At 44.8% G+C, this 21369-nt stretch overlaps 1 protein-coding gene across 1 annotated transcript in view; it reads right to left on the reverse strand.

Moving 5' to 3' along the window:
• Positions 1 to 21369, reverse strand: part of INPP5B (inositol polyphosphate-5-phosphatase, 75kDa) — a 93965-nt gene that overhangs the window by 41823 nt on the left and 30773 nt on the right. The window contains exons 7-9 of the mRNA XM_006867556.1: positions 18647 to 18775; positions 18557 to 18585; positions 17623 to 17629 (exon numbers count right to left, since the gene is read on the reverse strand). Of these exons, the coding sequence (XP_006867618.1) occupies positions 17623 to 17629; positions 18557 to 18585; positions 18647 to 18775 (165 nt within the window). The remainder of the gene's footprint in view (positions 1 to 17622; positions 17630 to 18556; positions 18586 to 18646; positions 18776 to 21369) is intronic.

Here is a 21369-nt window from a genome sequence, read left to right on the forward strand (position 1 = left end):
AGAACTCACTCAGAAGAAGATAAAAAAGTTTGATACAGGGAGCAAGTGTAAATTCTACAATTTGATGAACTAGACCTTTGCTTATGGATGAAGGTGCCCAAAATTAAAACAGAAAGGGAAGGTTTCTTCATATCAAGGATCAAGCTTACCTCCTCAGTACACTGGATTGATAGAGACGGGCAACTCAGACTTTGACTATCAAGACCGGGGGGCTATAAATGCACTAAGTGGCTGGCTTACAAGCTTTCATGAGGGTGCTGTGCTTAGGGTCAGAATGAGATGAGTTTAAAAGAATCCCTGCTGAAAGTTTTCCTCTTGTCCAGATGGGTCTAGTGATGACAGGGATAGGATTTTATGATTCAATTGTAAGTAACTGTTATCAGGTCTAATGGTGATTATCAGAACTGCAAATGTAGAAGAGAGAGGTGTTACTAAAAGGAGTTTGCAGTTAATCTGTCATTTTGGGAACAGAGGACCCTAGCATCATCAAGAAGGAAGAACAGGAGAGGAGCAAGAGATCCTAACCAGAAAAGCAACTATAACAGAAATGGTGGCAAAGGCAATGGCATAGAGAGAAAGAGCAGCAGAAGGACTACATGCCCACGAACTGAGAAAGGCAGTGTGTCTGAGGGCAGGAGGCTGGTTTGCAAAATGTGCCCTTGGGACATTTAAACAAATATATATTTTCAATGTAGTATGTGTACATCAACAAAAAAAAGGGTAATAGAGGAAAGTACTGTTAAGTTGATGGTGCATGGAGGTGGCTGTGATCATTGTGATGATTTGTTGAATGCAAAAACTGATGATCTGCTCTGTAAACCTTCATTCAATTCACAATAAAAGCTTTTCTAAAAAAAACAAGTCTGGACAAAAAGAAGTCTGGAAGGGCAAGATCAGGGTTGTAGGGTGGATGGGGTAAGGTTTCCCAACAAAATTCTTATAGAACAGCTCTTGCTACCCCTTGAAAAATGAGCAGGTGCTTTGTCATGATGGAAAAAATTCCTCGGTACAACTTTCCTGGTCTTTTTCTCACCAAGGCACTTTTCAATTTTCTTGAAGCCTCTTCCTAATAAGCTGTCATGATCATCATGTGTCCTTCAAGAAAATCTTTCAAGATGACCCCTTTGGGATCCCAAGTAACAATCACCATACTTTGAGCTAACTGAAACTATCTGTCTTGAATTTAACTGCCTAGGAGATATTCTTGGAAGTCAAATGTTTTGGTTGGACTTTTTCTTAAAGGTACCCTAAGGAATCCTAGTGTGTCGCTGGACTGCTAACTGCATAGTTGGTGGTTCAAACCCACCAGCCACTCTTTTTTTTTTTTTTTTTTTTTTTAATTGTGAATTATGTGGGTTTACATGGGAGAACATCAGCTTCACATTCATCCTATCATATTTCCTTTCGATTAATTACAATCCCCTCCATGCATCATCAAATAACCAAAGGATACACCCCACAGGTCCGACCCCTGGCTGTCAGCACACAGCCCCTCTCCCTCCCTGAGGCCCATGTCCCCTGCCACTCCATCTGCCCACGTCCTCATCTCTGTCTCCATGCCTGGCTTCACTGCCTCTCTGGGTAGGGTCACACTTTTCACTCTTCTCACCTGATGGTCCCAGGGACCTCCGCTCCTGGACTGCAAAATCAATCACTCCCCTCCTTTTGTCAAAAAACATCTACCTCTACGTTTCCAACCCTCACAGTCAGTCCTGATGGCAATTATTCACTATTGTACCACAAGAATCTTGTCCCCATTTCCTTTTGCCAGCCCGGTCCCAACAGATTGGAAATCATTCTGTGGAAGTTCTACCTACCCCTGCCCTGTCTGGAACCAGGCTCCCTCTTGAAAGCTTGTAAGCCAGTCACTTCTTGCCTTTGTAGCCCCACCACCACCACCATTTTGGGTATCCAATGTCTAAATAGCCCATCCCTGTCAACCCTATGTACTGAGGGGGTGGAAGTGATCCTTGATGTAAGGATATGGTCCCTTTTTTGAGCTACTACATCCATAAGTATAGGTAAAGTTCATCAAATTGTAGCAGGTTACTCTTTTTTTTTTCCTCCCTCTTCTTTCCTCTTCTAGTCAAGTTCTAATCATCCAGCCATCAAAGCCAGGTCAAGTGGGTACTATCTGCAAGTATGGGTATTCTTGTGCATTTCCCCTCACTTCATATCAGCTGGACGCTTTATTCTCTGCTCTAGTCCTCTGTGGCCATGTCACCTAGGAGTCCCCGGGTCTTGTTGCAACTGCTGGCCATCCAGGTCTCCTCCCGGGTTCACAGGAGTCTACTGAATGTGGTCGGACTTAGATCCCAACTTCATTGCTGTTTTTTCCCCTTCTTCCCCTTATCGGTGACCAACGTGGTCACCAACCAGCCCACATGCCTGCTCATGTATTCCCTCTGAGTCTTAGTTTTGGGAGGGAGTTTGCTCTGCGGGGACCTGACCACTTGCCTGGATGGCTCCCGGGCGAACAACTTACTTGTTCTTGTATTCATCAATCATACTGCCATTATTGTTTCTGATTTTTCCTGCTGGTCTTTCTTCACGAAGTATCTTCTGTTCCCACCAGCCACTCTTAGAAACCCAAAACAGGGTCACTAATGAGTTGGAAGCGACTCAAAGACATTTAACAACAACAACACAAAAGGAGACTAAGACAACTGTATTACCGAGAGACCTTGTTTGCAGCCATCTACTGATCACAGAAACATGTCTAGATGTGTTTTCTTTGGAATACACTCATGCATATCTGAAGTGGAACCTGTGTAGCAATATTTTTTGACTTACCCTCATACTGATGGAAAACTGCCTGGGAGCACACAGACCTCATCTGCCCTGTGTGCTCACATGTTTCTATGTATGGAAACTTTAAGGCACGCTTTTGGGGATTTCCAGCCACAGGCAAATCTACTGAAATGTCTTCTCTCTAGAATCTGACCCGGAAGCTGGCTGTCAGCAGCTCTTTCCTAAATAAACTACCAATGTCTCCCAGTTCCTCTCTAGCCACAGCTTCCTGTCCTTTCTCCTCTCTTACTTCCTTACTCCCACTCTGATCTTTTTCCAACCTCAGACCCTGACCCTTTGTCACCAAATCTCCTAAGTGACATATGAAATGTTTCGTTTCTTCCTACGGTCAGTCAGCAAATCCTATACATTCACTCTCTTAAATACTTTTATACCTGACCCTCTTTTCTCCATCCCCACTGCCACGCATGCCCTACTATTTAGGCCCTTAGCATTTCTGTAAAACCCTTTAATGATTTTCCTGCTTTCTTCTCACACCCCACCAATCCATCCAGCCAACTTCTTGAAAGAAAACCCCTATCTGAGCAGATCATCCCTTGCACAAAATCCCTTGGTAATTTACCTTTAGAATAAACCCTAAACTTCTAATTATCGCAGACAAGGGCCCTGTATAGCGCCAAACTTCCTCTCATACTCCCTACCCCAACGTCTCCTCTCCCGCTACCGCCCCCTACTTCTGTCACATCCAACTTATTTATCTTTCCAGATGTCACCCCCTCACCCCACTCCCGGTGCTCTTGGTAACCCTAACACTTCCCAACCCCACTTACATGTGGTAACTTAACTCATCCTTCAAGACTCAGCTCAGAGCCATCACCTTCAACAAGCCTTCTGTGGCTCTCTCCTGATATTCTTACCCCCACCCCACTAGCGCTTACCTTTGTCAAGACAATGATCAGGATGGGACCATAACTGCGCTGCATCTTCAGCTAGACCACAAGCTTCTTGGGAGCAGGAACTGATAGCTATTCTCATTGCTCCCGGGTTCACCTCCGGCTTACATGAACATACCAGGCTGGTGGTAAACACATACTGAGTAGACAGCCTTGCTACAGAGATGAAGCTCACTGTGGTTTTTGGGTGAGTTCTTGCAGACCACCTGTCTTGCTTATAAATGCAACCATTTCCCAGTAAGAGCCTCATAGGCCACTTATAGTAACAACTGCCTCTTTGATCTGGATGTGTGAAAACACAAAAGTGTTCTATTTTCCTTGAAAATTCTGTTCATTGCACATCTCACAGAATCAAGCTTCAAACTGAGCACCCCTCAAGGCTCCTCTGTTAGCCCAGGGGCAGCAGTCCAAAAGAAACTAAAGCGGGCCTACAGTCCTTTATCTGGGACCCCCTAGGGCCAGGTGTACTTTGGAATTTGAAGGATTTTAGCAAGATAACATAGTAACTGTGCCATATGTTGTTGTTGTTAAGTGCCTTTGAGTTGATTCCGACTCATAGCGAGACCCTGCATAGGGTTTCCAAGGGCCAGCTGGTGAGCTTGAATCACCGACCTTGCTGTTCACACAACTTTACAGCCTGACGCATTAGTCCACAATGCCACACTAGGACTCCTAACTAACTGTGTCATATACTATATAACAAACAGCCCTGGTAGTATAGTGGTTACACATTGGGCGGCTAACTGCAAGGTCAGTAGTTCAAATCTGCCAGCTGCCCTGCAGGAGAAAGATGAGGCTTTCTGCTCCCGTAAAGATTTACTACCTCAGAAACCCTATATAGAGTCGCTGAGTAGGAACCAAGTCAGTGGCACACCACCACCACACCACCACCAGTGGGGTCTAAGGCAACATCCAGTAATCAAATACTTTAATATCCTCATAGTGTGTGTCTTAAAAGCTCGTGAGCAGTCAGCTAAGGCGCAAGTACTAGTCTCTCTCAGGAGGAAAGAGTAAAAAAAATCTGACACATGGAAACAATGAGTCCAAAAGACTAATGGCCCATACAAACACCAGCCTCCATGACCCTAAGACCAAAAGAACTAGATGGTGCCCAGCTACCACTACCAACTGCTCTGAAAGGGATCCCATTAGAAGGGCCAGGATAGAGTAGAAGAAAATTGTAGAACAAACTCAGAATCATTAAAAAAAAAAAAAAAAAAGACCAGGTTTACTGGGTGGATATACACTGATGGAATCCCCCCAGACTATGGCCCTTGGTGTTGTTGGTGTTGTTAGGTGCCATTGAGTCAATACCGACTCATAGCGACCTTATGCACAGCAGAACTAAACACGCCCAATCCTGAGCCAACATACTGTTGCCACACTTGAGTCCATCGATGCTGCCACTTGGCCAATCCATCTCGTTGAGGGTCTTCCTCTTTTTCTCTGACTCTCCACCTTAACAAACATCATATCCTTCTCCAGTGACTGATCCCTCCTGACAATATATCCGAAGTATGAAAGACGAAGTTTGACCATTTTGGCTTCCAAGGAGCACTCTAGCTGCACTTCTTCCAAAATGGATCTATTGGTTCTTTTGGCAGTCCATGGCACTTTCAATATTCTCCTCCAACACCATAACTCAAAAGCATCAATTCTTCTATGGTCTTCCTTATTCACTGTCCAGCTTTCGCATGCATAAGAGGTTATTGAAAATACCATGGCTTGGGTTAGGTGCACCTTAGTCCTCAAGCTAACATCTTTGCTCTTCAACACTTTAAAAAGGTCTTGTGCAGCAGATTTGCCTAATGTAATACGTCGTTTGATTTCTTGACTGCTGCTTCCGTGAGTGTTGATGGTTGACCCAAAAAGAATGAAGTCCTTAACCACTTCAATCTTTTCTCCGTTAAGAATGTTGTTTATTGGTCCAGTGGTGAGGATTTTTGTTTTCTTTACTTTGGCCCGTAGTCACCTTTTAAATCTAGAACTGAATCACCCCCACAGCTCAATTTTCTACCAAATAAGAGAAAGCTCTATAAGGGGGAGGAGTCCTGGTGTGACACTGTAGGGTAAGCGCTGGGCTACAAAGTCCATTTGAATTGCAAGGTCAGCAGTTCAAACCTACCAAATGCTCCTCAGAAATCCTACACAGTGTTGCTATGAGCCAGAATCAACTCAATGGCACTTAGCAACAAGAATATATTGTTGTTGTTAAGTACCATGGAGTCGGTTCCAACTCACAGCGATCCTGCACAGGGTTTCCGAGGCTGTAAATCTTTACAGGAGTAGAATGCCTCATCTTTTCTCCTGCAGAACGGCTGGTAGTTTCAAACTGCCAAACTTGAGGTTATCAGCCCAATTCATAACCACTATGCTACCAGAGCTCCTTAAGAATATATTTTGTTGTTGTTATGTGCCGTGGAGTCGGTTCTGACTCATAGTGACCATGTACAGGGTTTCTGAGGCTATAAATCTTTACGGGAGCAGAACGCCTCATCTTTCTCCCGTGGAACAGCTGGTAGTTTCGAACTGATGACCTTGTGGTTCGCAGCCCAATTTGTAACCACTACGCTAATATGTTGTTGTTGTTGTGAAGTACCGTGGAGTCGGTTCCGACTCAAAATGACCCTACACAGGGTTTCCAAGGCTGTAAATCTTTACGGGAGCAGACCGCCTCATCTTTCTCCCGCGGAACCACTGGTAGTTTCGAACTGCCGACCTTGAGGTTAGCAGACCGATTTGTAACCTCTAGGCTCCTTTATGCTAATATATAGGGGACAATAAAACTGAAGAGGCACTCACACCTTAGAATAATCAACCACTGGAGATCAAAAGGGCAGCACTCACCCCAGGGCAAAGTTCAGAAGAGTTAGGAAAGAGGGCAGAGAAACAGTACACACAGAGAGGAAGTGGGATGAGTGATGTTACACTGGGAATTGCAATCCATCACATGAAACAAAATATATATGAAGTGTACAACAGAAAACTGATCTGCTCTGTCAATCTTCACCCAATTTACAATGAAAGTTAAAAATATGTAATTTCACAGTGCAACTTATGAATAGTAACACTTAACGGGATAAACTGAGCCCATAAATAATCTCATGTTCGTTCAAACAAGTCTACTGCCAAATGAGCTGGGCCAAATTAACAACAAATAAATTTGTTTTTAGTCTTTTTGTTGTTGCTGTTGAGTGTCATCGAGTTGGTTCCAACTCATAGTGACACTATATAGGGTTTTGAGGAGCAGCTGGTAGGCTTGAACAGCTGACCTTGTAGTCTGCAGCCCAGTGCCAATCCTACAGCATCACACTAGAAGTCCAAGCCAATAGGAATTGAGAATTATATCTATATGTATTACAAAGGACTGGAATACATATCCACATACATGTTTACAAATATCCCCACACTTACGGATATATACACGTTGTTGCTGTCTGATGCTGTCAAGTCAGCTCTGATTCACAGCGACCCTATGTACAATAGAATGAAGTACTGGTGGGTCTTGAGGCATCCTTACACACAAAAATGATGGTTGTTGTTTTGTTGTTGTTGTGAAGTGCCGACTAGTCATTTGTGACTCATAGTCACTCTGTAAAAGGTTTCCAAGGAATTTAAACTGCTGACCTTGAAGTCAGCAGTCCAGTGCTTATCCTACAGTGCTATAAACATACGCACATAGAAAAGTGTGGGAGGGCAAACATCAGAATGTTAACAGTAGTCAGTTCTCAGCAGTAGGATTTATTTTTCTTTACTTTCAAAGTCAAGTACAAAAACATATTTTTTTGTATAACAAAAATATATATTAACTATACAGGCTTTGGAGTTCTAGTGTGGTGCCATAGGATAAATACTCAAGGTCAGTTTGAACAGCAAGGTCAGTGGTTCAAACTCATCAACTGCTCCTTGGAAATCCTATACAGGGTCACTATCAGTTGGAACCGATTCAACAGCACTTAACAACAACAACACAGGCTTTAGAGTCAAGCACTTAGGTTCCATTTCTGGCCCTGCCACCTACTAGCTATGTGACCTTAAATTATCTAACTTCTCTAGGCCTCTGATTCCTCAACAAAGATAACAGTACACATATGTCTCATGGCTACTGTAGTTTTTCCACAGTTCATTTGAGGCTATTATCTATGCGTCACTGCTTGTCCAAAAGGTGCTCTAGAGGTCAACAACCTGTCAAAGGCCAGATCTCCAAAAGGAAGACCTCACTTTCTAGTTGCCACCCTACTAGAGGGTCAGTGAAAAAGAGGAAGACCCTCAAGGAGACAGACTGACACACTGGCTGCAGCAACGGGCTCAAACACAGCAACAACTGTGACGAAGGCGCAGGACCTGGAAGGTGTTTCGTACTGTTGTGCACAGGGTCACTATGGGTTGGTACTGACTCGATGGCACCTAACAACAACAACAAGCCTACCACCAACTTGAGATCTGGGATTTCCATAAAACATGAACATCAAGCAAAGGAAAACAAAACTCAAGCCAAAATGCAAATACCTCATCTCTTTTGAGAACTGTCCAAGATGCAGCAACATTAGTTCCTAATTCAATTGCTCTTCCTATCTCCTCCTCAGGCCCCTTGTCCTCCCTCTGGACCCTTAGTTATTTCCAGGAACTCCAAAGGTCTAGAGCAGCACTGCTCAATAGGACTTTCTGAGCCGATGGAAATACTCTATAACTCACTGCCAAACACAGTAGCCACAAGCCACAACTGAACAACTGACATGTGACCAAGGCAAATGAGAAACTGCACTTTCTATTTTAACAAATGTAAGCAGCTACATGTGGCTAGTGGCTAAGGCACTAGGTAATGCAAATCTATAACGTGTTCTTCCTCCATTACAAGAACCATTGACAATCTTGGTGAAGTCTACTGACCTATCCAGCACGCCTGAGCTCAGACCCTCCACTGCCTACTGGACATTTCCACCCAATGTTCTGGATGCAGATGGGTTCCAGGTAAAACTGGCTCAACCTCTAGGCCCTTCCCTGAGTTCCCCCTTCTGTCATCAGTACCGTCATCGTCCCCATCAGCCAGGTTTGCAATTCTGTCACCTGCTCAACCCTGTTCTTGGGCCCCAGTAGCAGGCAGTCACCCAGCTGCCTTCCTTAAGGTCGTCATCATCTCATCTGTTACCTCCAGAGCTTCCAGGCTAAGAGTCTTCTCACATCTCCCTACCCAACAGAACCTCTGGACTTGGCCAGATTAAACCAGTGTCATCTCTTCTTGCTCTAGAACTTTTCATGTTACAGGTACAAACTGGTGAAACATGCATGTATGACCTCTCTCACCAATCCACCACCCAATGAACCCAATCTTAACAGACGAGTACCCCATGCATGCCACCCTCACTCAGCTCCACGTCAAAGTTCCTTCTACTTTCCGGCCACCTCTTCTTTAAGGTCCAGCCTCAACCTCTGCCTTCTTCGTGAAGCCATCCTCAACCACACTAATTTATCTGAGTTTATCTGAGTTCTGAGTACCTTCTTGTTATTTAACTTGTTGTTAGAATAAGAGACAGCAGACTGTTCTAGGGAAAGCCTAGGCTTTGGAGTAAATTGTTGTTGTTGTTGTTATGTGCCATAGAATCAGTTCCGAATCATGGTGACCCTTTACAGGGTTTCCGAGGCTGTAAATCTTTATGGGAGCAGCAAGCCTCATCTTTCTCCCGCAGAACAGCTAGTACTTTCGAACTGCTGTCCCTGAGGTTCGCACCCAATTCGTAACCACTATGCTACCAGAGCTCCATTGTTGTTGTTAAGTGCTGTCGAGTCGTTTCCGACCCATAGCGACCCTGTACAGGGTTTCCGAGGGTGTAAATCTTTACGGGAGTAGAAAGCCTCATCTTTCTCCCGCGGAGCGGCTGGTAGTTTCGAACCGCCAACCTTAAGGTTCGCAGCCCGATTCGTAACCACTACGCTACCAGAGCTCCATTAGACCTGGCTATTTTACTGGCTCAGTTCAAGCCCACCAGTGCTCTGCAGGAGACAGATGAGGCTTTCTGCTCCCACAAAGACTTGCAAACCTTGGAAACCCTATACAGGGTCGATATGAGTCAGAACCAACTCCACGGCACTTAACAACAACAACCCATTCATTACTTAATAGGAAGCCTCATGCAAATTACTGAATTTGTTTCCTCATTTGTAAAATGGGAGTAGCTTCACCAAGCTTACTGAGACATAAAGAGGACAAACAAATGAACTCATATGGGCCAAAAGCCTAACGCGATGTCTAGCATACAGCAGATACTAGGAAACGATTAACTCTTTTCCCTCTCTTTCATCACTCCTAGCCCCTTACTACTCTGACAATATGAGTATTATTTGGGGAGTACCTACTAATACCTAGGCTCTGTGTGAAGTGCATTATGTATGTTATTTCTGATCAATTATTGCCCTCAGTTTACAAGTAAGACTCTTAAGGCCCAGAGCAGATAACACAGTTGTTCAAGAACACACATAGTAAAGGACACCAGATCCGTTGGTCACCAACTCCCTCCTGACAACTACACCTTTTGCAAACAAGAGCACATCTTCAGTGAAGTTGTAAATTCTGAGTGGTAGGTACCGAATGAATACAAAGGGTAAGTCCGGTTTGGATAACAAAGCAAAAGTACCCCGTGATCTCCACAGGATGTGTGGGTCTGTGACTGTTGGCTGCTGGGTGGAGACCATGTCCTGCCCTTCCTGAGCATCTATTAGACAAGTGTAGGAAGATGCGTCCCTTCCTACCTTTTCAGTCACTGCCCTTTACATTCCATTTCAACATACTGGAAGAACCTGCAAAAACATGTAAGCATAATACTCACAAGCCAAGTGCCCCATAACACTTGGAAGCTCAAACTGGCCAGAGGAAGACAGTTCCATGCTTGCCAGTGAGGCCAAGCTGTGTATGCCCATGGCCACCCCAGTGTAAGACAGGGACACACATGCCAGCAGTGTGTACATTCAAATCACAGGGCGATAAACTGATGTAGAGCCAACTAACCACCATCTAAGGCAGGTTGTGTTCAAGACATCGATAGCAATATTAGCAATAATAATGTTAATAGCAAATATTTCAAGTCCCGATGTGGCACTGTAGGACAAGCACTGGACCTACCAGCCCCTCCTTGGAAACACTATATAAGGTTGCTACAAGTTGGAACTGACTCAACAACATTAAAAACAACAACACACTCCACACACTACTTTAATAACCTCACATACAGTTAAACCCCTAAATAACTCTATGACGTAAGTTCTATTATTATCTCCACTTTATAGACCAGGAATCAACAAGAGAGAGAGGTTTAAGCAACTTACCCAAGAATCAGTGGTACAGTCAGAGTTCAAACCCAGGAAGTCTAGGACAAGAGGATGCTTTGGGGTTTTTTTGTTTGTTTGTTTAAAAATACAAATAACAACAAATCATTTGCCATTTCAACATTCTTCCAGGAGTATGCTTTTAATCAGTAAACTATGTTGTTGTTGTTGTTATTGTTAAGCACCATGGAGCCAGTTCCAACTCATAGTGACCCTGCACAGCGTTTCAAAGGCTGTAAATATTTACGGGAGCAGAAAGCCTCATCTTTCTCCCACTGAACAGCTGGTAGTTTCCAACTGCTAACCTTGAGATTAGCAGCCCGATTCGTAACCACTACGCTACCAGAGCTCCTTAGTAAACTGAAAAATGAACAAACAGCTCACAACGTGTTTCTGGCAGAAGAAATCACTTCAACAAAAACTCAGAGACATGACATTATAGCTCAGAAACAAATTATAGTACAAAGTATAAATGAGTTTAAGGGCCCTTGAGTTGGTTCTAACACCTGTAGTGGCCCTGTAGAGGATTTCTGAGCAGCTGGTGGGTTTGAACCACCAACTTTGTGGTTAGCAGTCCAGTGCTTATCCTACAGTGCCATCCCAGGACTCCCTGACAAGCATTAGGAGATGCAAAAGAAAAGTACAGGGGTAAAGGTTTAATTAAGTATTAGTCAAACAGATGACTTTCTCACTCTGTCACTGACCAGCTGAGTTACCTCAAACATGTTAACAACCCTCTCTGAGCCTCAATTACTCCATTTGAGAAGAAGAGATCCGTGCAGAGAATTTCTGTGACAGTGTGAGGGCTACAGTCTCACAGGAAGTTTTTAATAAAGAGTAGCTGCTAAAAATATCAGTAGTCATAAACATAGGTCCAAACTGTAGGGTTGTGGAGGCCTTGTGGAGTTTGGACTTTACAGTGATAGCAAAGGATAGTTAGGTATTTGCAAAGCATACTGTATACAGGTATGGGAGTTCATGAGGGATCCTGGTAACACTGGGTTGTTGTTGTTAAGTGCCGTCGAGCTGAATCCAACTCATAGAGACCCTGTATAGAGTTTCCAAGGAGCAGCTGGTGGGTTAGAAACACCGACCTTGTAGTTAGCAGTCCAATGCTTATCCTACAGCACCACACTGGGTACTTGGGGTTAAAAAGAATGGCTAGAATAATTTCTGTTTTAGCAAAGTCATTACCTCAAATACTTGTTATTAACAGTCAAGTAACCATGCTTTTAGCTTTCTTTCTTTCTTTTTTTTTTTTTTAATTACATTTATCATTATCTTCATGGCTAATACATCAGACTGCAAAGTTGTTTGAACTGCAAGTTCGGTGGTTCAAGCTCACCAGCCACTCCTTGGAAACCCTATACAGGGTCCCTATGGGTCAGAATCGACTCAACAGCACTTCACAACAACAACACGGTTATGAAATAAAAGTACCATCAGTTTCCTTAGCATTTAAAATGGGCTCACAACACACCACCCTACGCCCTGCAAGTCTGTGAACTCTGGGCTCAAAATCAATCCCACTCTGTGAGATCCAATTTAGGCTAGCAGGAATGAAATACAAGAGGTTAACTTTCAAGAAGGAAGACTACATGCAATTATTTTCAGACAGTAGGTCAGTGGTGATGGGCTCTGGGAGAGATGACTCGACTGTTTCCCCCAGCACTCTCCCCTCACTGGGCCTTCTGTGAACCATCTGTGGTCTGGAGATAAAGCTAAAAGAGAAGTAGAAAGATCAAACCAGGAGGAGGGGGAAGGGGAGGACGAGCATGCCCAAAGAGGAAGGGGACTGGAGTTAGCTATAAAGAACGGCAGGTTAGGAATTGTATGGGTCTCCACACACAGGAAGGAGCTCTGGTAGTATAGTGCTTACAAGTCGGGCAGTTAACCTCAAGGTCAGCAATTCGAAACTGCCAGCTGTTCCAGAGTTCCCATAAGATTTACAGCCTTGGAAACCCTATGCAGGGGCACTATGAGTCGGAACCAACTCCACGTCACGACACCACCACCATTACCACCACCACATACAGTCGTCTCTGGATGAGTTGGGATCGACAGGACAGCATGTAACAATGATTAAAATTCCACCGGAGACAGATATGAGAACTCTGGTGGAACAATGGTTAAACATTCGGCTGATAACCAAAAGGATGGTGGTTCGAACTCATCCAACCACTCTTGGGACGGAAAGACCTGGCATCTATTCCATTGAAGACTGCAGCCTAGAAACCCTATGGGGCAGTGCCACTCTATCACGCAGGGTCACTATGAACTGAAAATCGACTTGGTGGCATCTAACAACAATGACATCTGATATACAAGGCATTAGGCTGACACTTTGGAAGCAGAGAGAATGCAAAATACCAAGAACAGCAAGGTAAGCCTGAAAAATATAGCAGAAAAAAAGTCAAGGAAGCAGTGAACAGTACAGGGTTTCCTCCAGAAATCCTAAGGAGTGATAATGAAAATAAAATAACCCCAGGTCCTCATCTACTTAGACATGGACTGCTCAAATCCTCATCATCAGCATTTGAACATTTGCTAGCTACGATTCAATATGCATCAGCCAGTAAGTCTACAAGGTTCGTTACAGCACATTTTAAGCAGCAAAGCTTCTAGGCTCTAACACTGTCTTTCCTCTAAAAAAAAATATATTGATGCCTGAACTATTGATCCCTGAGGATTTCAGGGGGCAAATCTCCGCTTCTGAGTGTTCCGGGTCACCTCTCTTACTTTAGACTTCCACAACATAATTTCCAAAACAAACTGTTTGCTGAAGGGAAAAAAAAAAGTCTTCTGGGGATTCTCCTGTAGAGAAACAAACACCAGGTTAAAAGGGACAAAGAAGGAAAGTGGAGAGAGGAAAAACAAAAAGGAACACAGTTCTCTTTTGTTTAAACAAAGTAACCCAAGATAAATCATTTGCTTAGCAGCCTGTAGGGCTTCCCATAGGTGGAGGTGATGGGGACATTTCTTCCTCTAAATAAACAGAAGCAAACTCATTTTCCCCGTGCTGAAAGAATATGTTGGTCACGCTGATTTTATTAATTCATACCGACAAAGTAAGGTCCCTGAACTTTAGAGAGAGAGAGAAAAGGAGGGAAGAAGGGGGGAGAGGGAAGAAACAAACGAATCCCGAGGCAATTTTTCCAACATTCTTGCTGGCTTCTACTCTGGTAATCTAGGTTACCCTTTAGGTTACCCTGAGATATAAATAGCATTCATTTCCTTTCTCAGGCCAGATAGACTTTAATGCTTTGTTTCCTGGGTCCAGGGGGAAAAACACATACAACACATTTCATTCTAAATTTGAGTGACTACAAAGCTGGCTCTCTGAGTCAACCATGGAACAAGAAAACCATTTCAAAAGACCAAAATGTGTCTATTATTACAACTTTTTTTAATTGGCCGAGTCGGAACAGCCCAATGGGACTTCTGAGTAGCTGTTTCCTTTCGAGTGCATAGCTCAGAATCCTCCAGAACATGGCTCCGTTTGCATGTGCCTAGACTGAAATCAGGGTCCAGGGTGGCACTGTAGGATCAACATTGGCCTGCTAACTGTAAGGTCAGCAGTTGAAACCCACCAGCTGCTCCTCATAAACCCTATACAGGATAGCTATGAGTCTGAATCTACTCGAGAGCATTTAACAACAAGTTAAAATCCAGATGAACATCCCACACAAGAAGGACAAGGAGGAATGCTGATTCCTATGCAGGATGCCCCAAGGGTTCTCTGGAAAAGCACACCTTCAGTTGCTGGACAGAAATTTAAGAGGCATTTCTCCCAAATCAGACCCTATTCTTAAATTTTCAAGGAAAGAAGATGCTATACAAAGAACAGCTAAAGAAACAGAGAAGGCCCTACCTACAACAGAGACCTGTCTCAGGCCAGTGCATGGTCTTTGTAGCTAAAGAAGCCCAGAAGGTCAGATGCACTGCCACACAACCAGAGCACTGCATCTCATTTCAATAGCACACAACTTAATTCAAAGACACCAGTCTGAACCAGAAGACTTTTCTACTACAATCTCTCACCCTGTTGTTGTTGTAGCGGATTCTGACTCACAGTGACCCCATATGCGTACAGTTGGAACAGTCTGCTCCTGAGGGTTTTCAAGGCTATGACCTTTCAGAAGCAGGCCTGTCTTTCACGGTGCTCCAACTTTTTACTAGTAATCCAACGCTTAACCCCCTGCACCACCCAGACACGTCTAAGCTTATCCTGATACCCCAGATTCAGCAGAGACAAGACAAAAAAAGAAATGGATATTTTGGAGAGACCTTTCTTTTCCCTACCAACCCATGAAGACCAGATACGCTTTCATCCCAAAATACCTGCTGGTCCAACTCTACATAGGAGGGACCAGTCGCTGAAGAAGGATATCATGTTTGGTAGGGTGGAGGGTCAGAGAAAAAGAGGAAGACACCCAGCAAGATGGATTGGCAAAGTGGCAGCATCAACGGACTCAAGCGTGGGAACGATAGTGAGGTTGGCCCAGGATCGGGCAGTGTTTTATGTTCTGCTGTGCATAAGGTCACTATGAGTAGGTGCCGACTCAATGGCACCTAACAACAACAAACAACAAAAGACCTTTCCCCACCACTCATCTCAGTTTTGTCGTATTGTGGTGGCTTGAGTGTCGCTGTGATACTGGAAGAAACGCCACCAATATTTTAAATACCAACAGGGGAAACCATAGTGGACAGGTTTCAGGAGAGCTTCCAGAATATGACATACTAGGAAGGAGAAGCAAACGACTTCTGAATGTTTAGCCACCGAAAACCTTATGACAAGCAGCAGAACACTGAACATGAAAACATATGACTAGCACCAGAATATTGTCAGAAGACACTCAAAATACAACTGGGGAAGGGATGCCTCCTCAAAGTAGAGCTGACCGTGATGATGCAAATGGAATAAAGCTTTTGGGACCTTCAACTGCTGATGGGGCACAACTCAAAATGAGGAGAAATAGCTGTAGACATCCCTTAATAATTGTAACATGGAATATACAAAGTATGGATCTAGGGAAATTGGAAGTTGTAAAAAATGAAATGAAACACATAAAGATCGATATCCTAGGCATTAGTGAGCTGAAATGGACTGGTATTGGACCAGTAAGAACAAACAAATCTGTGTTGAAAGTACAGCCAGAATGCTTCTTAGAAGTCAGGATGGCCAAACTTCATTTCTCATACTTTGAATATATTAACAGGAAGGACCAGCCCCTGGAGAAAGATATCATGCTAGGCAAAGTGAAGGGTCAGCAAAAAAAAGAAAGACCCCAAGGAGATGAACTGTTGCAGCAGTAATGTTTAACAACCATTGTGAGGTTGGCGCAGGACCAGGTAGTGTTTCTGTTGTGCACAGGGTAGCTAACAGTCAGAACTGACTAGATGAGACCTAACAACAGACCTTCTCTATGGACTGTCTGCTGCTGCTGGGAACCTTGCCTCTCCTGCAGTGCATCACAAATCATATTTTAAGTAGCCTTGGGTTGGTTATCTAGGCTACCAGGTGGGTCTTTATTTTGATCGTATGCATATAGAAAGAAACAAATCCACAACCTCTTTCCCTTGGGACCTGTAACATCCTAGCATCCAAAGGGTTCCTCCTATCTATAGTCCCTCTCCTTCGAGGTCAGAGCTACTGGATGATCTGGGCAGGCCTGGTGCCTTAGTATTTCAGCAGGAGCAACTCAGCAATTAATAGTGTAGCACCATTTATTATAGCTATTCTGATGAAGACAGACTTTTTTCTAAATTAAAACCCAAAACTTAGACAATTCTCACCAGATGAGACTAGTTTTGCTTTCGAAAGGAAATGAAAGATTCTGAGACTCCTGTGTATTTTTCTCGCAGGGGGACAGGCTGTTGTTTGTGTTGTTCAGTTGATTTTTCACCGTACAGTGGTGTCACGTGACAGAGGGCTGTCTAGGCTGTAACCTTTATGAGAACTATTCACTAGGTCTTTCTTCCTCAGAGTCACTGGATGAGTCTGAACCAACCACCTTTTGGTTGGCAGATGAGGACTTAGCCATTGTGCTGTCAGGGGTCAGGTTAGTAACTGACTTCAAATCTGGCCTCACCTCTCATGAGGTTACTGGTCAGCTAAAAACAGAGCCTATCTCTTTCTGCTGCCATTAATCCTGTCCTCTATGGATGTCTAAATTCTAGAAGCTTCTGGTGAAGGGTCGATTGGAGAACATGCTCTTAATCTTAAACTCTCACCCACCCCATCATAGCCCAGAACGTCATGGAAACTGAAGCAATGCTGTCTCAAGATCAGCCCTTCAAGCGAGATAAGCCCAACAGAGACGCAAACCAAACTGCCGGCACCATCAGGCGCTTCAATCGCTTCTTGTGGTAGCTGCAATGAAGGGAAAGCAAAAGCCTGAGGAAGTCCTTTGCTCATCTAGTTTCCTCTCATTTTACAAACGCTCGTGCTTCGGCCTCCCCACCCGCTTCATAGTTTCCACCCCTTGTAAGAGCAAGTGGAGCACTGGCACCACTTTACACAACTCCTTAACAGAAACTTCATCTCTAGCAAGTGGCTGAGAAAAGAGGCACACATGGGTACTAGTGGCCATACCAAAGTTCTCACATAACCAGAGTAGCACGGGCACATCCAGGGGGCAGTTAGACACCAAGCAGCCGGCGCAGGAAACTGTAAAGCTGGACAGAAAAGGCAGGCTTGTGTAGGTGTCCTCTGGAAACACCTGGGCTGACCCAAATTTCAGTCCAGGGCCTCTGGCTCTCCAAAAGACAACTCCTGCTCAACAATTGGCCTTTTGTGCGGCACAAAAGGGCTGGGTGGGAAAAAAAACTTAGTATTTCACCTGGAACCACGGCCTAGACTCCAGGACCAGGGTAGACTTGACTGGCCTGGAATCCTGCCAGCACAAAGTTCAATCTATTACAGGGGCCGAGCGCAGGCAAGAGTTACGCTGCGCCAGCCTACACACCATACCTCACCCACAGGTATGCGTGCAACCACACTCGCCCCAAACGCAAGAGGTCTGGGAGGAGGGCAGGCTCGGTAGAGGAAACTGTAGCTCACAAGGGGGCAGTGACTAGACCCAAGCAGGTCACACTACGAGTGAGTGGGCCGGTAAGTCCCAGCGTCAGGATTCCTCCGTAGCCCCATCTCCACCCGCCTGTCCTCACCACGCCCAGCTGAGAATAACTAACCTCCCCACAGAACTTCAGCCCCAGTTTCCCCACTATGGTAGGGCTAGGACCTAAGTCTTCGCCCCTACTGCCACTGGCCAAACCGCAAACCCTGCCTTCCCGTGAGCCAAAGCCACCGCCGCTCCCGGCCTAAATCTCCAGCCCAGGTCCCATCGCTCGGCTGACCTGCAGAGTCGCGCTCCCGAGAGCCCACAGCGGCGGACATTTCCTCGCCTGGTTCCTCCAGCTCCTCATCCCGCCGTGCGCCCCGCCCGCCCCGCGCCCTCCAGGCGCCCGCCCCCCCGCGCCGCCTCGGCCAATCGAGGACTCCTCTGCGCCATCGCCTCGCCCCAAACAGATCGGAGCCCGCCCACTGTAGTTGGGCCTCCTCCAATCCCCACCGCCCCTTCTGGGATGGATACCTGCCTCTGCCAATTCTCGCTCACCCGACCAGGTACCTGGGGCCAAGTTCCAACGCCGCGGAGTCGGCTGCTCACGCGACTCATGCTCCAGATCGGTGCACCTGTATCGAGACAGCCACAGAAACTCAGGGTTCCGCGTTGCCGGATCGAATCCTGTGGTAGGAACATGGAGGGAAAACCGTGGGCTTCAGGAGGAGCTGTTTCCACTTCTGAATGATTATGTGACTGTAAGCAAAATCACTCAGCCTGCCCTGAGCGTCTCCGAGCCTGTTTCCCTATGATACAGGGTCTTTCTTCGAAAGAAAAAGTGTGCAAGATCAATGAGGAGGATGTGGAATGTGTGGCTAATTGCACCACCTCCTTTCCCAAGAGAGCAGAAGAATTGTATGGCGTCCGGCTACCATTACTGAACCTTTTGATCCAAGATTCTATAGAAGAATCCTGATCAAGCAAGATATGCAGAGCAGAATACCAAATTCTCCTGGTCTCCAGACTTTCAGGAGCCAAGAGGACTGTGTGAAACCACTGACCTGAGATCACTTAGCACTTAAATAAAAAATATCCCCGAAGTCATTTTCAAGGCAAACAATAGTGTTTATAGCTTAACTAAGGAAAAAATATCCCCGAAGTCATTTCAAGTCAAACAACAGTGTATATAGCTTAACTAAGGAAAAAAGGTCTGTCTTGAGCATTTTGGTGTTTTAAGAAGTATCTATACAGAGATAAAAACGACATCATCAGCTTGAAAGATTAGAAAGGGACCTTACCAGGCAGTGAATCTATGCCAGAAAACCCTGGTGAGAATAATCATCAACCTCACTAAGCTATTCATGTAGAAATGGTTGAATTGATAATGTGCTGTGTGGTCTCTAAAGCAACAAAATAAAAATATTTTAAAGATAGTTTAGAGTGCTATTCCAAGGCAGGATTCCCGGTGTGGCACTGTAGGATCACCACTAGACTGCAAACCACAAGGTTGGTAGTTCAAACCCACCAGCTGCTCCTTGGAAACCCTATATAGGATCAATGAGTCAGAACCAACTGATGGCAGTAAATAATAACAATTCCAAGGCCTGCCCACACACATCTATACTTATTCTTTCAACCTAATGATAACTATATGTCAAGATTTGTGTTTTATATTTTTATCTCTTTTAATCCTTATAACAATTTTTATGAGACAAGGAGCTATTACCCTAATTTTATATATGAGGCAACTGAACTCAGAGAGATTAATTATCCAAGGTCACAGAGCAAATGCCAGAGTGGAAACTCAAGTATAAGTCAGGTTTAACTACCTGTAATCTCCATTTCTACCTGAACAATTCAGGGAGGTTGCTGCAACTATTCTCACCCTGGTTTGCTGACTTGTTCCTCCCTCGTGAGTGGAGTCCTGGTGTCGTTTTTAAAAGACCAAAATGCTGAAGCACTTGGCCACAAGGTCAGTTTGAAACACAGGTCAGCGATTCAAACCCACCAGCCGCTCCTTAGAAACCCTATACAGGGTTACTACCCTATGAGTCAGAACCAACTCTATGGGACTTAACAAAAACAACAACAATCTCCATCTGGAGCCCCGGTGTGGCACTGTAGCATCAGCTCTGGACTGCTAACCACAAGGTCAGCTGTTCAAACCCACCAGCTGCTCCTCTGAAACCCTATGCAGGGTCTCTGTGAGTCAATGGCACTTAACAACCACAATCTCCATCCATGGATGGTGCAAATGGTTAAGAGCTAGACTGCTAACCAAAAGGCTGGCAATACAAGTCCACCCAGAGACTTCTTGGAGGAAACGTATGGTGCTCTGCTTCTGAAAAAATCAGATAAAGTAGAAGTGGAAAACGGTTCTACTTTGAGCCACAGGGAGTCGCCATACATCAAGTCAACTCTACTGGTTCAACCTCGGTAAGCAACTCACAGACCACCCCAAATAAGCAAGCACTTCTAAATAAAAGTAGTGTGTTTGTTATGAAATTCCTTTAAGAAAAGTCCTCTGACTAGCCTGGAGAGACTAGAAGAACAGAAGATACTTCTTGAAAGAAAGACTGACAGGAAAAATACAAAATAATATAGTCAGACTGACTGATTACTCAAGAACAAGCAAATTGCTCACCCAGGAGACATCAAGGCAAGTGGTCAGGTTCCCTCAGAGCAAACCCCCTTCCAAGACTAAGACTCAGTGGGAATACACGCTCTGATTGGTGACCACGTCTGTCACCAATAAGGGGAAGTGAAGGAAAAACAGCAATGAAAGTGCAAGCTAAGCCCTCCAATGTTCAATAGACGCCTGTGAATCTGGGTGGAGACCTGGTTGGCCAGTAGTGTGGCAAGACCTGGGGACTCTTGGGCCCAGAGTCAGTGACATAGCCACAGAGGACTAGAGTGGAGAGTGAAGCATCCATCTGATAAAAACAGAGGGCATATGCGATAATACCCACTTGACCTGGCCTCAATGACTAGAAGAAGGAAGAAGAGGAAAAAAAAGAGTAATCTGATACAATTTGATTAACTTGACCTATACCTATGGATGCAGTAGCTCAAAAGAGTGAACAAATCTTTACAGCAAGGATCATTCCCACCCCCTCCATACACAACAGTAGACAGGGATGGGCAATTTGGACATTGGCTACCCAAAGGTGGGGGCCGGGAGGAGGGCTACAAAGGCAAGAAGTGACTGGCTTACAAGCTTTCAAGAGGGAACCTAGATCCAGAGGGCATGGAGGAAGGTAGAATCTCCACTGAGTAGT

Source organism: Chrysochloris asiatica, unplaced genomic scaffold (genome assembly GCF_000296735.1).
Source record: "Chrysochloris asiatica unplaced genomic scaffold, ChrAsi1.0 scaffold00106, whole genome shotgun sequence".
Lineage (NCBI taxonomy): Eukaryota > Metazoa > Chordata > Mammalia > Afrosoricida > Chrysochloridae > Chrysochloris > Chrysochloris asiatica.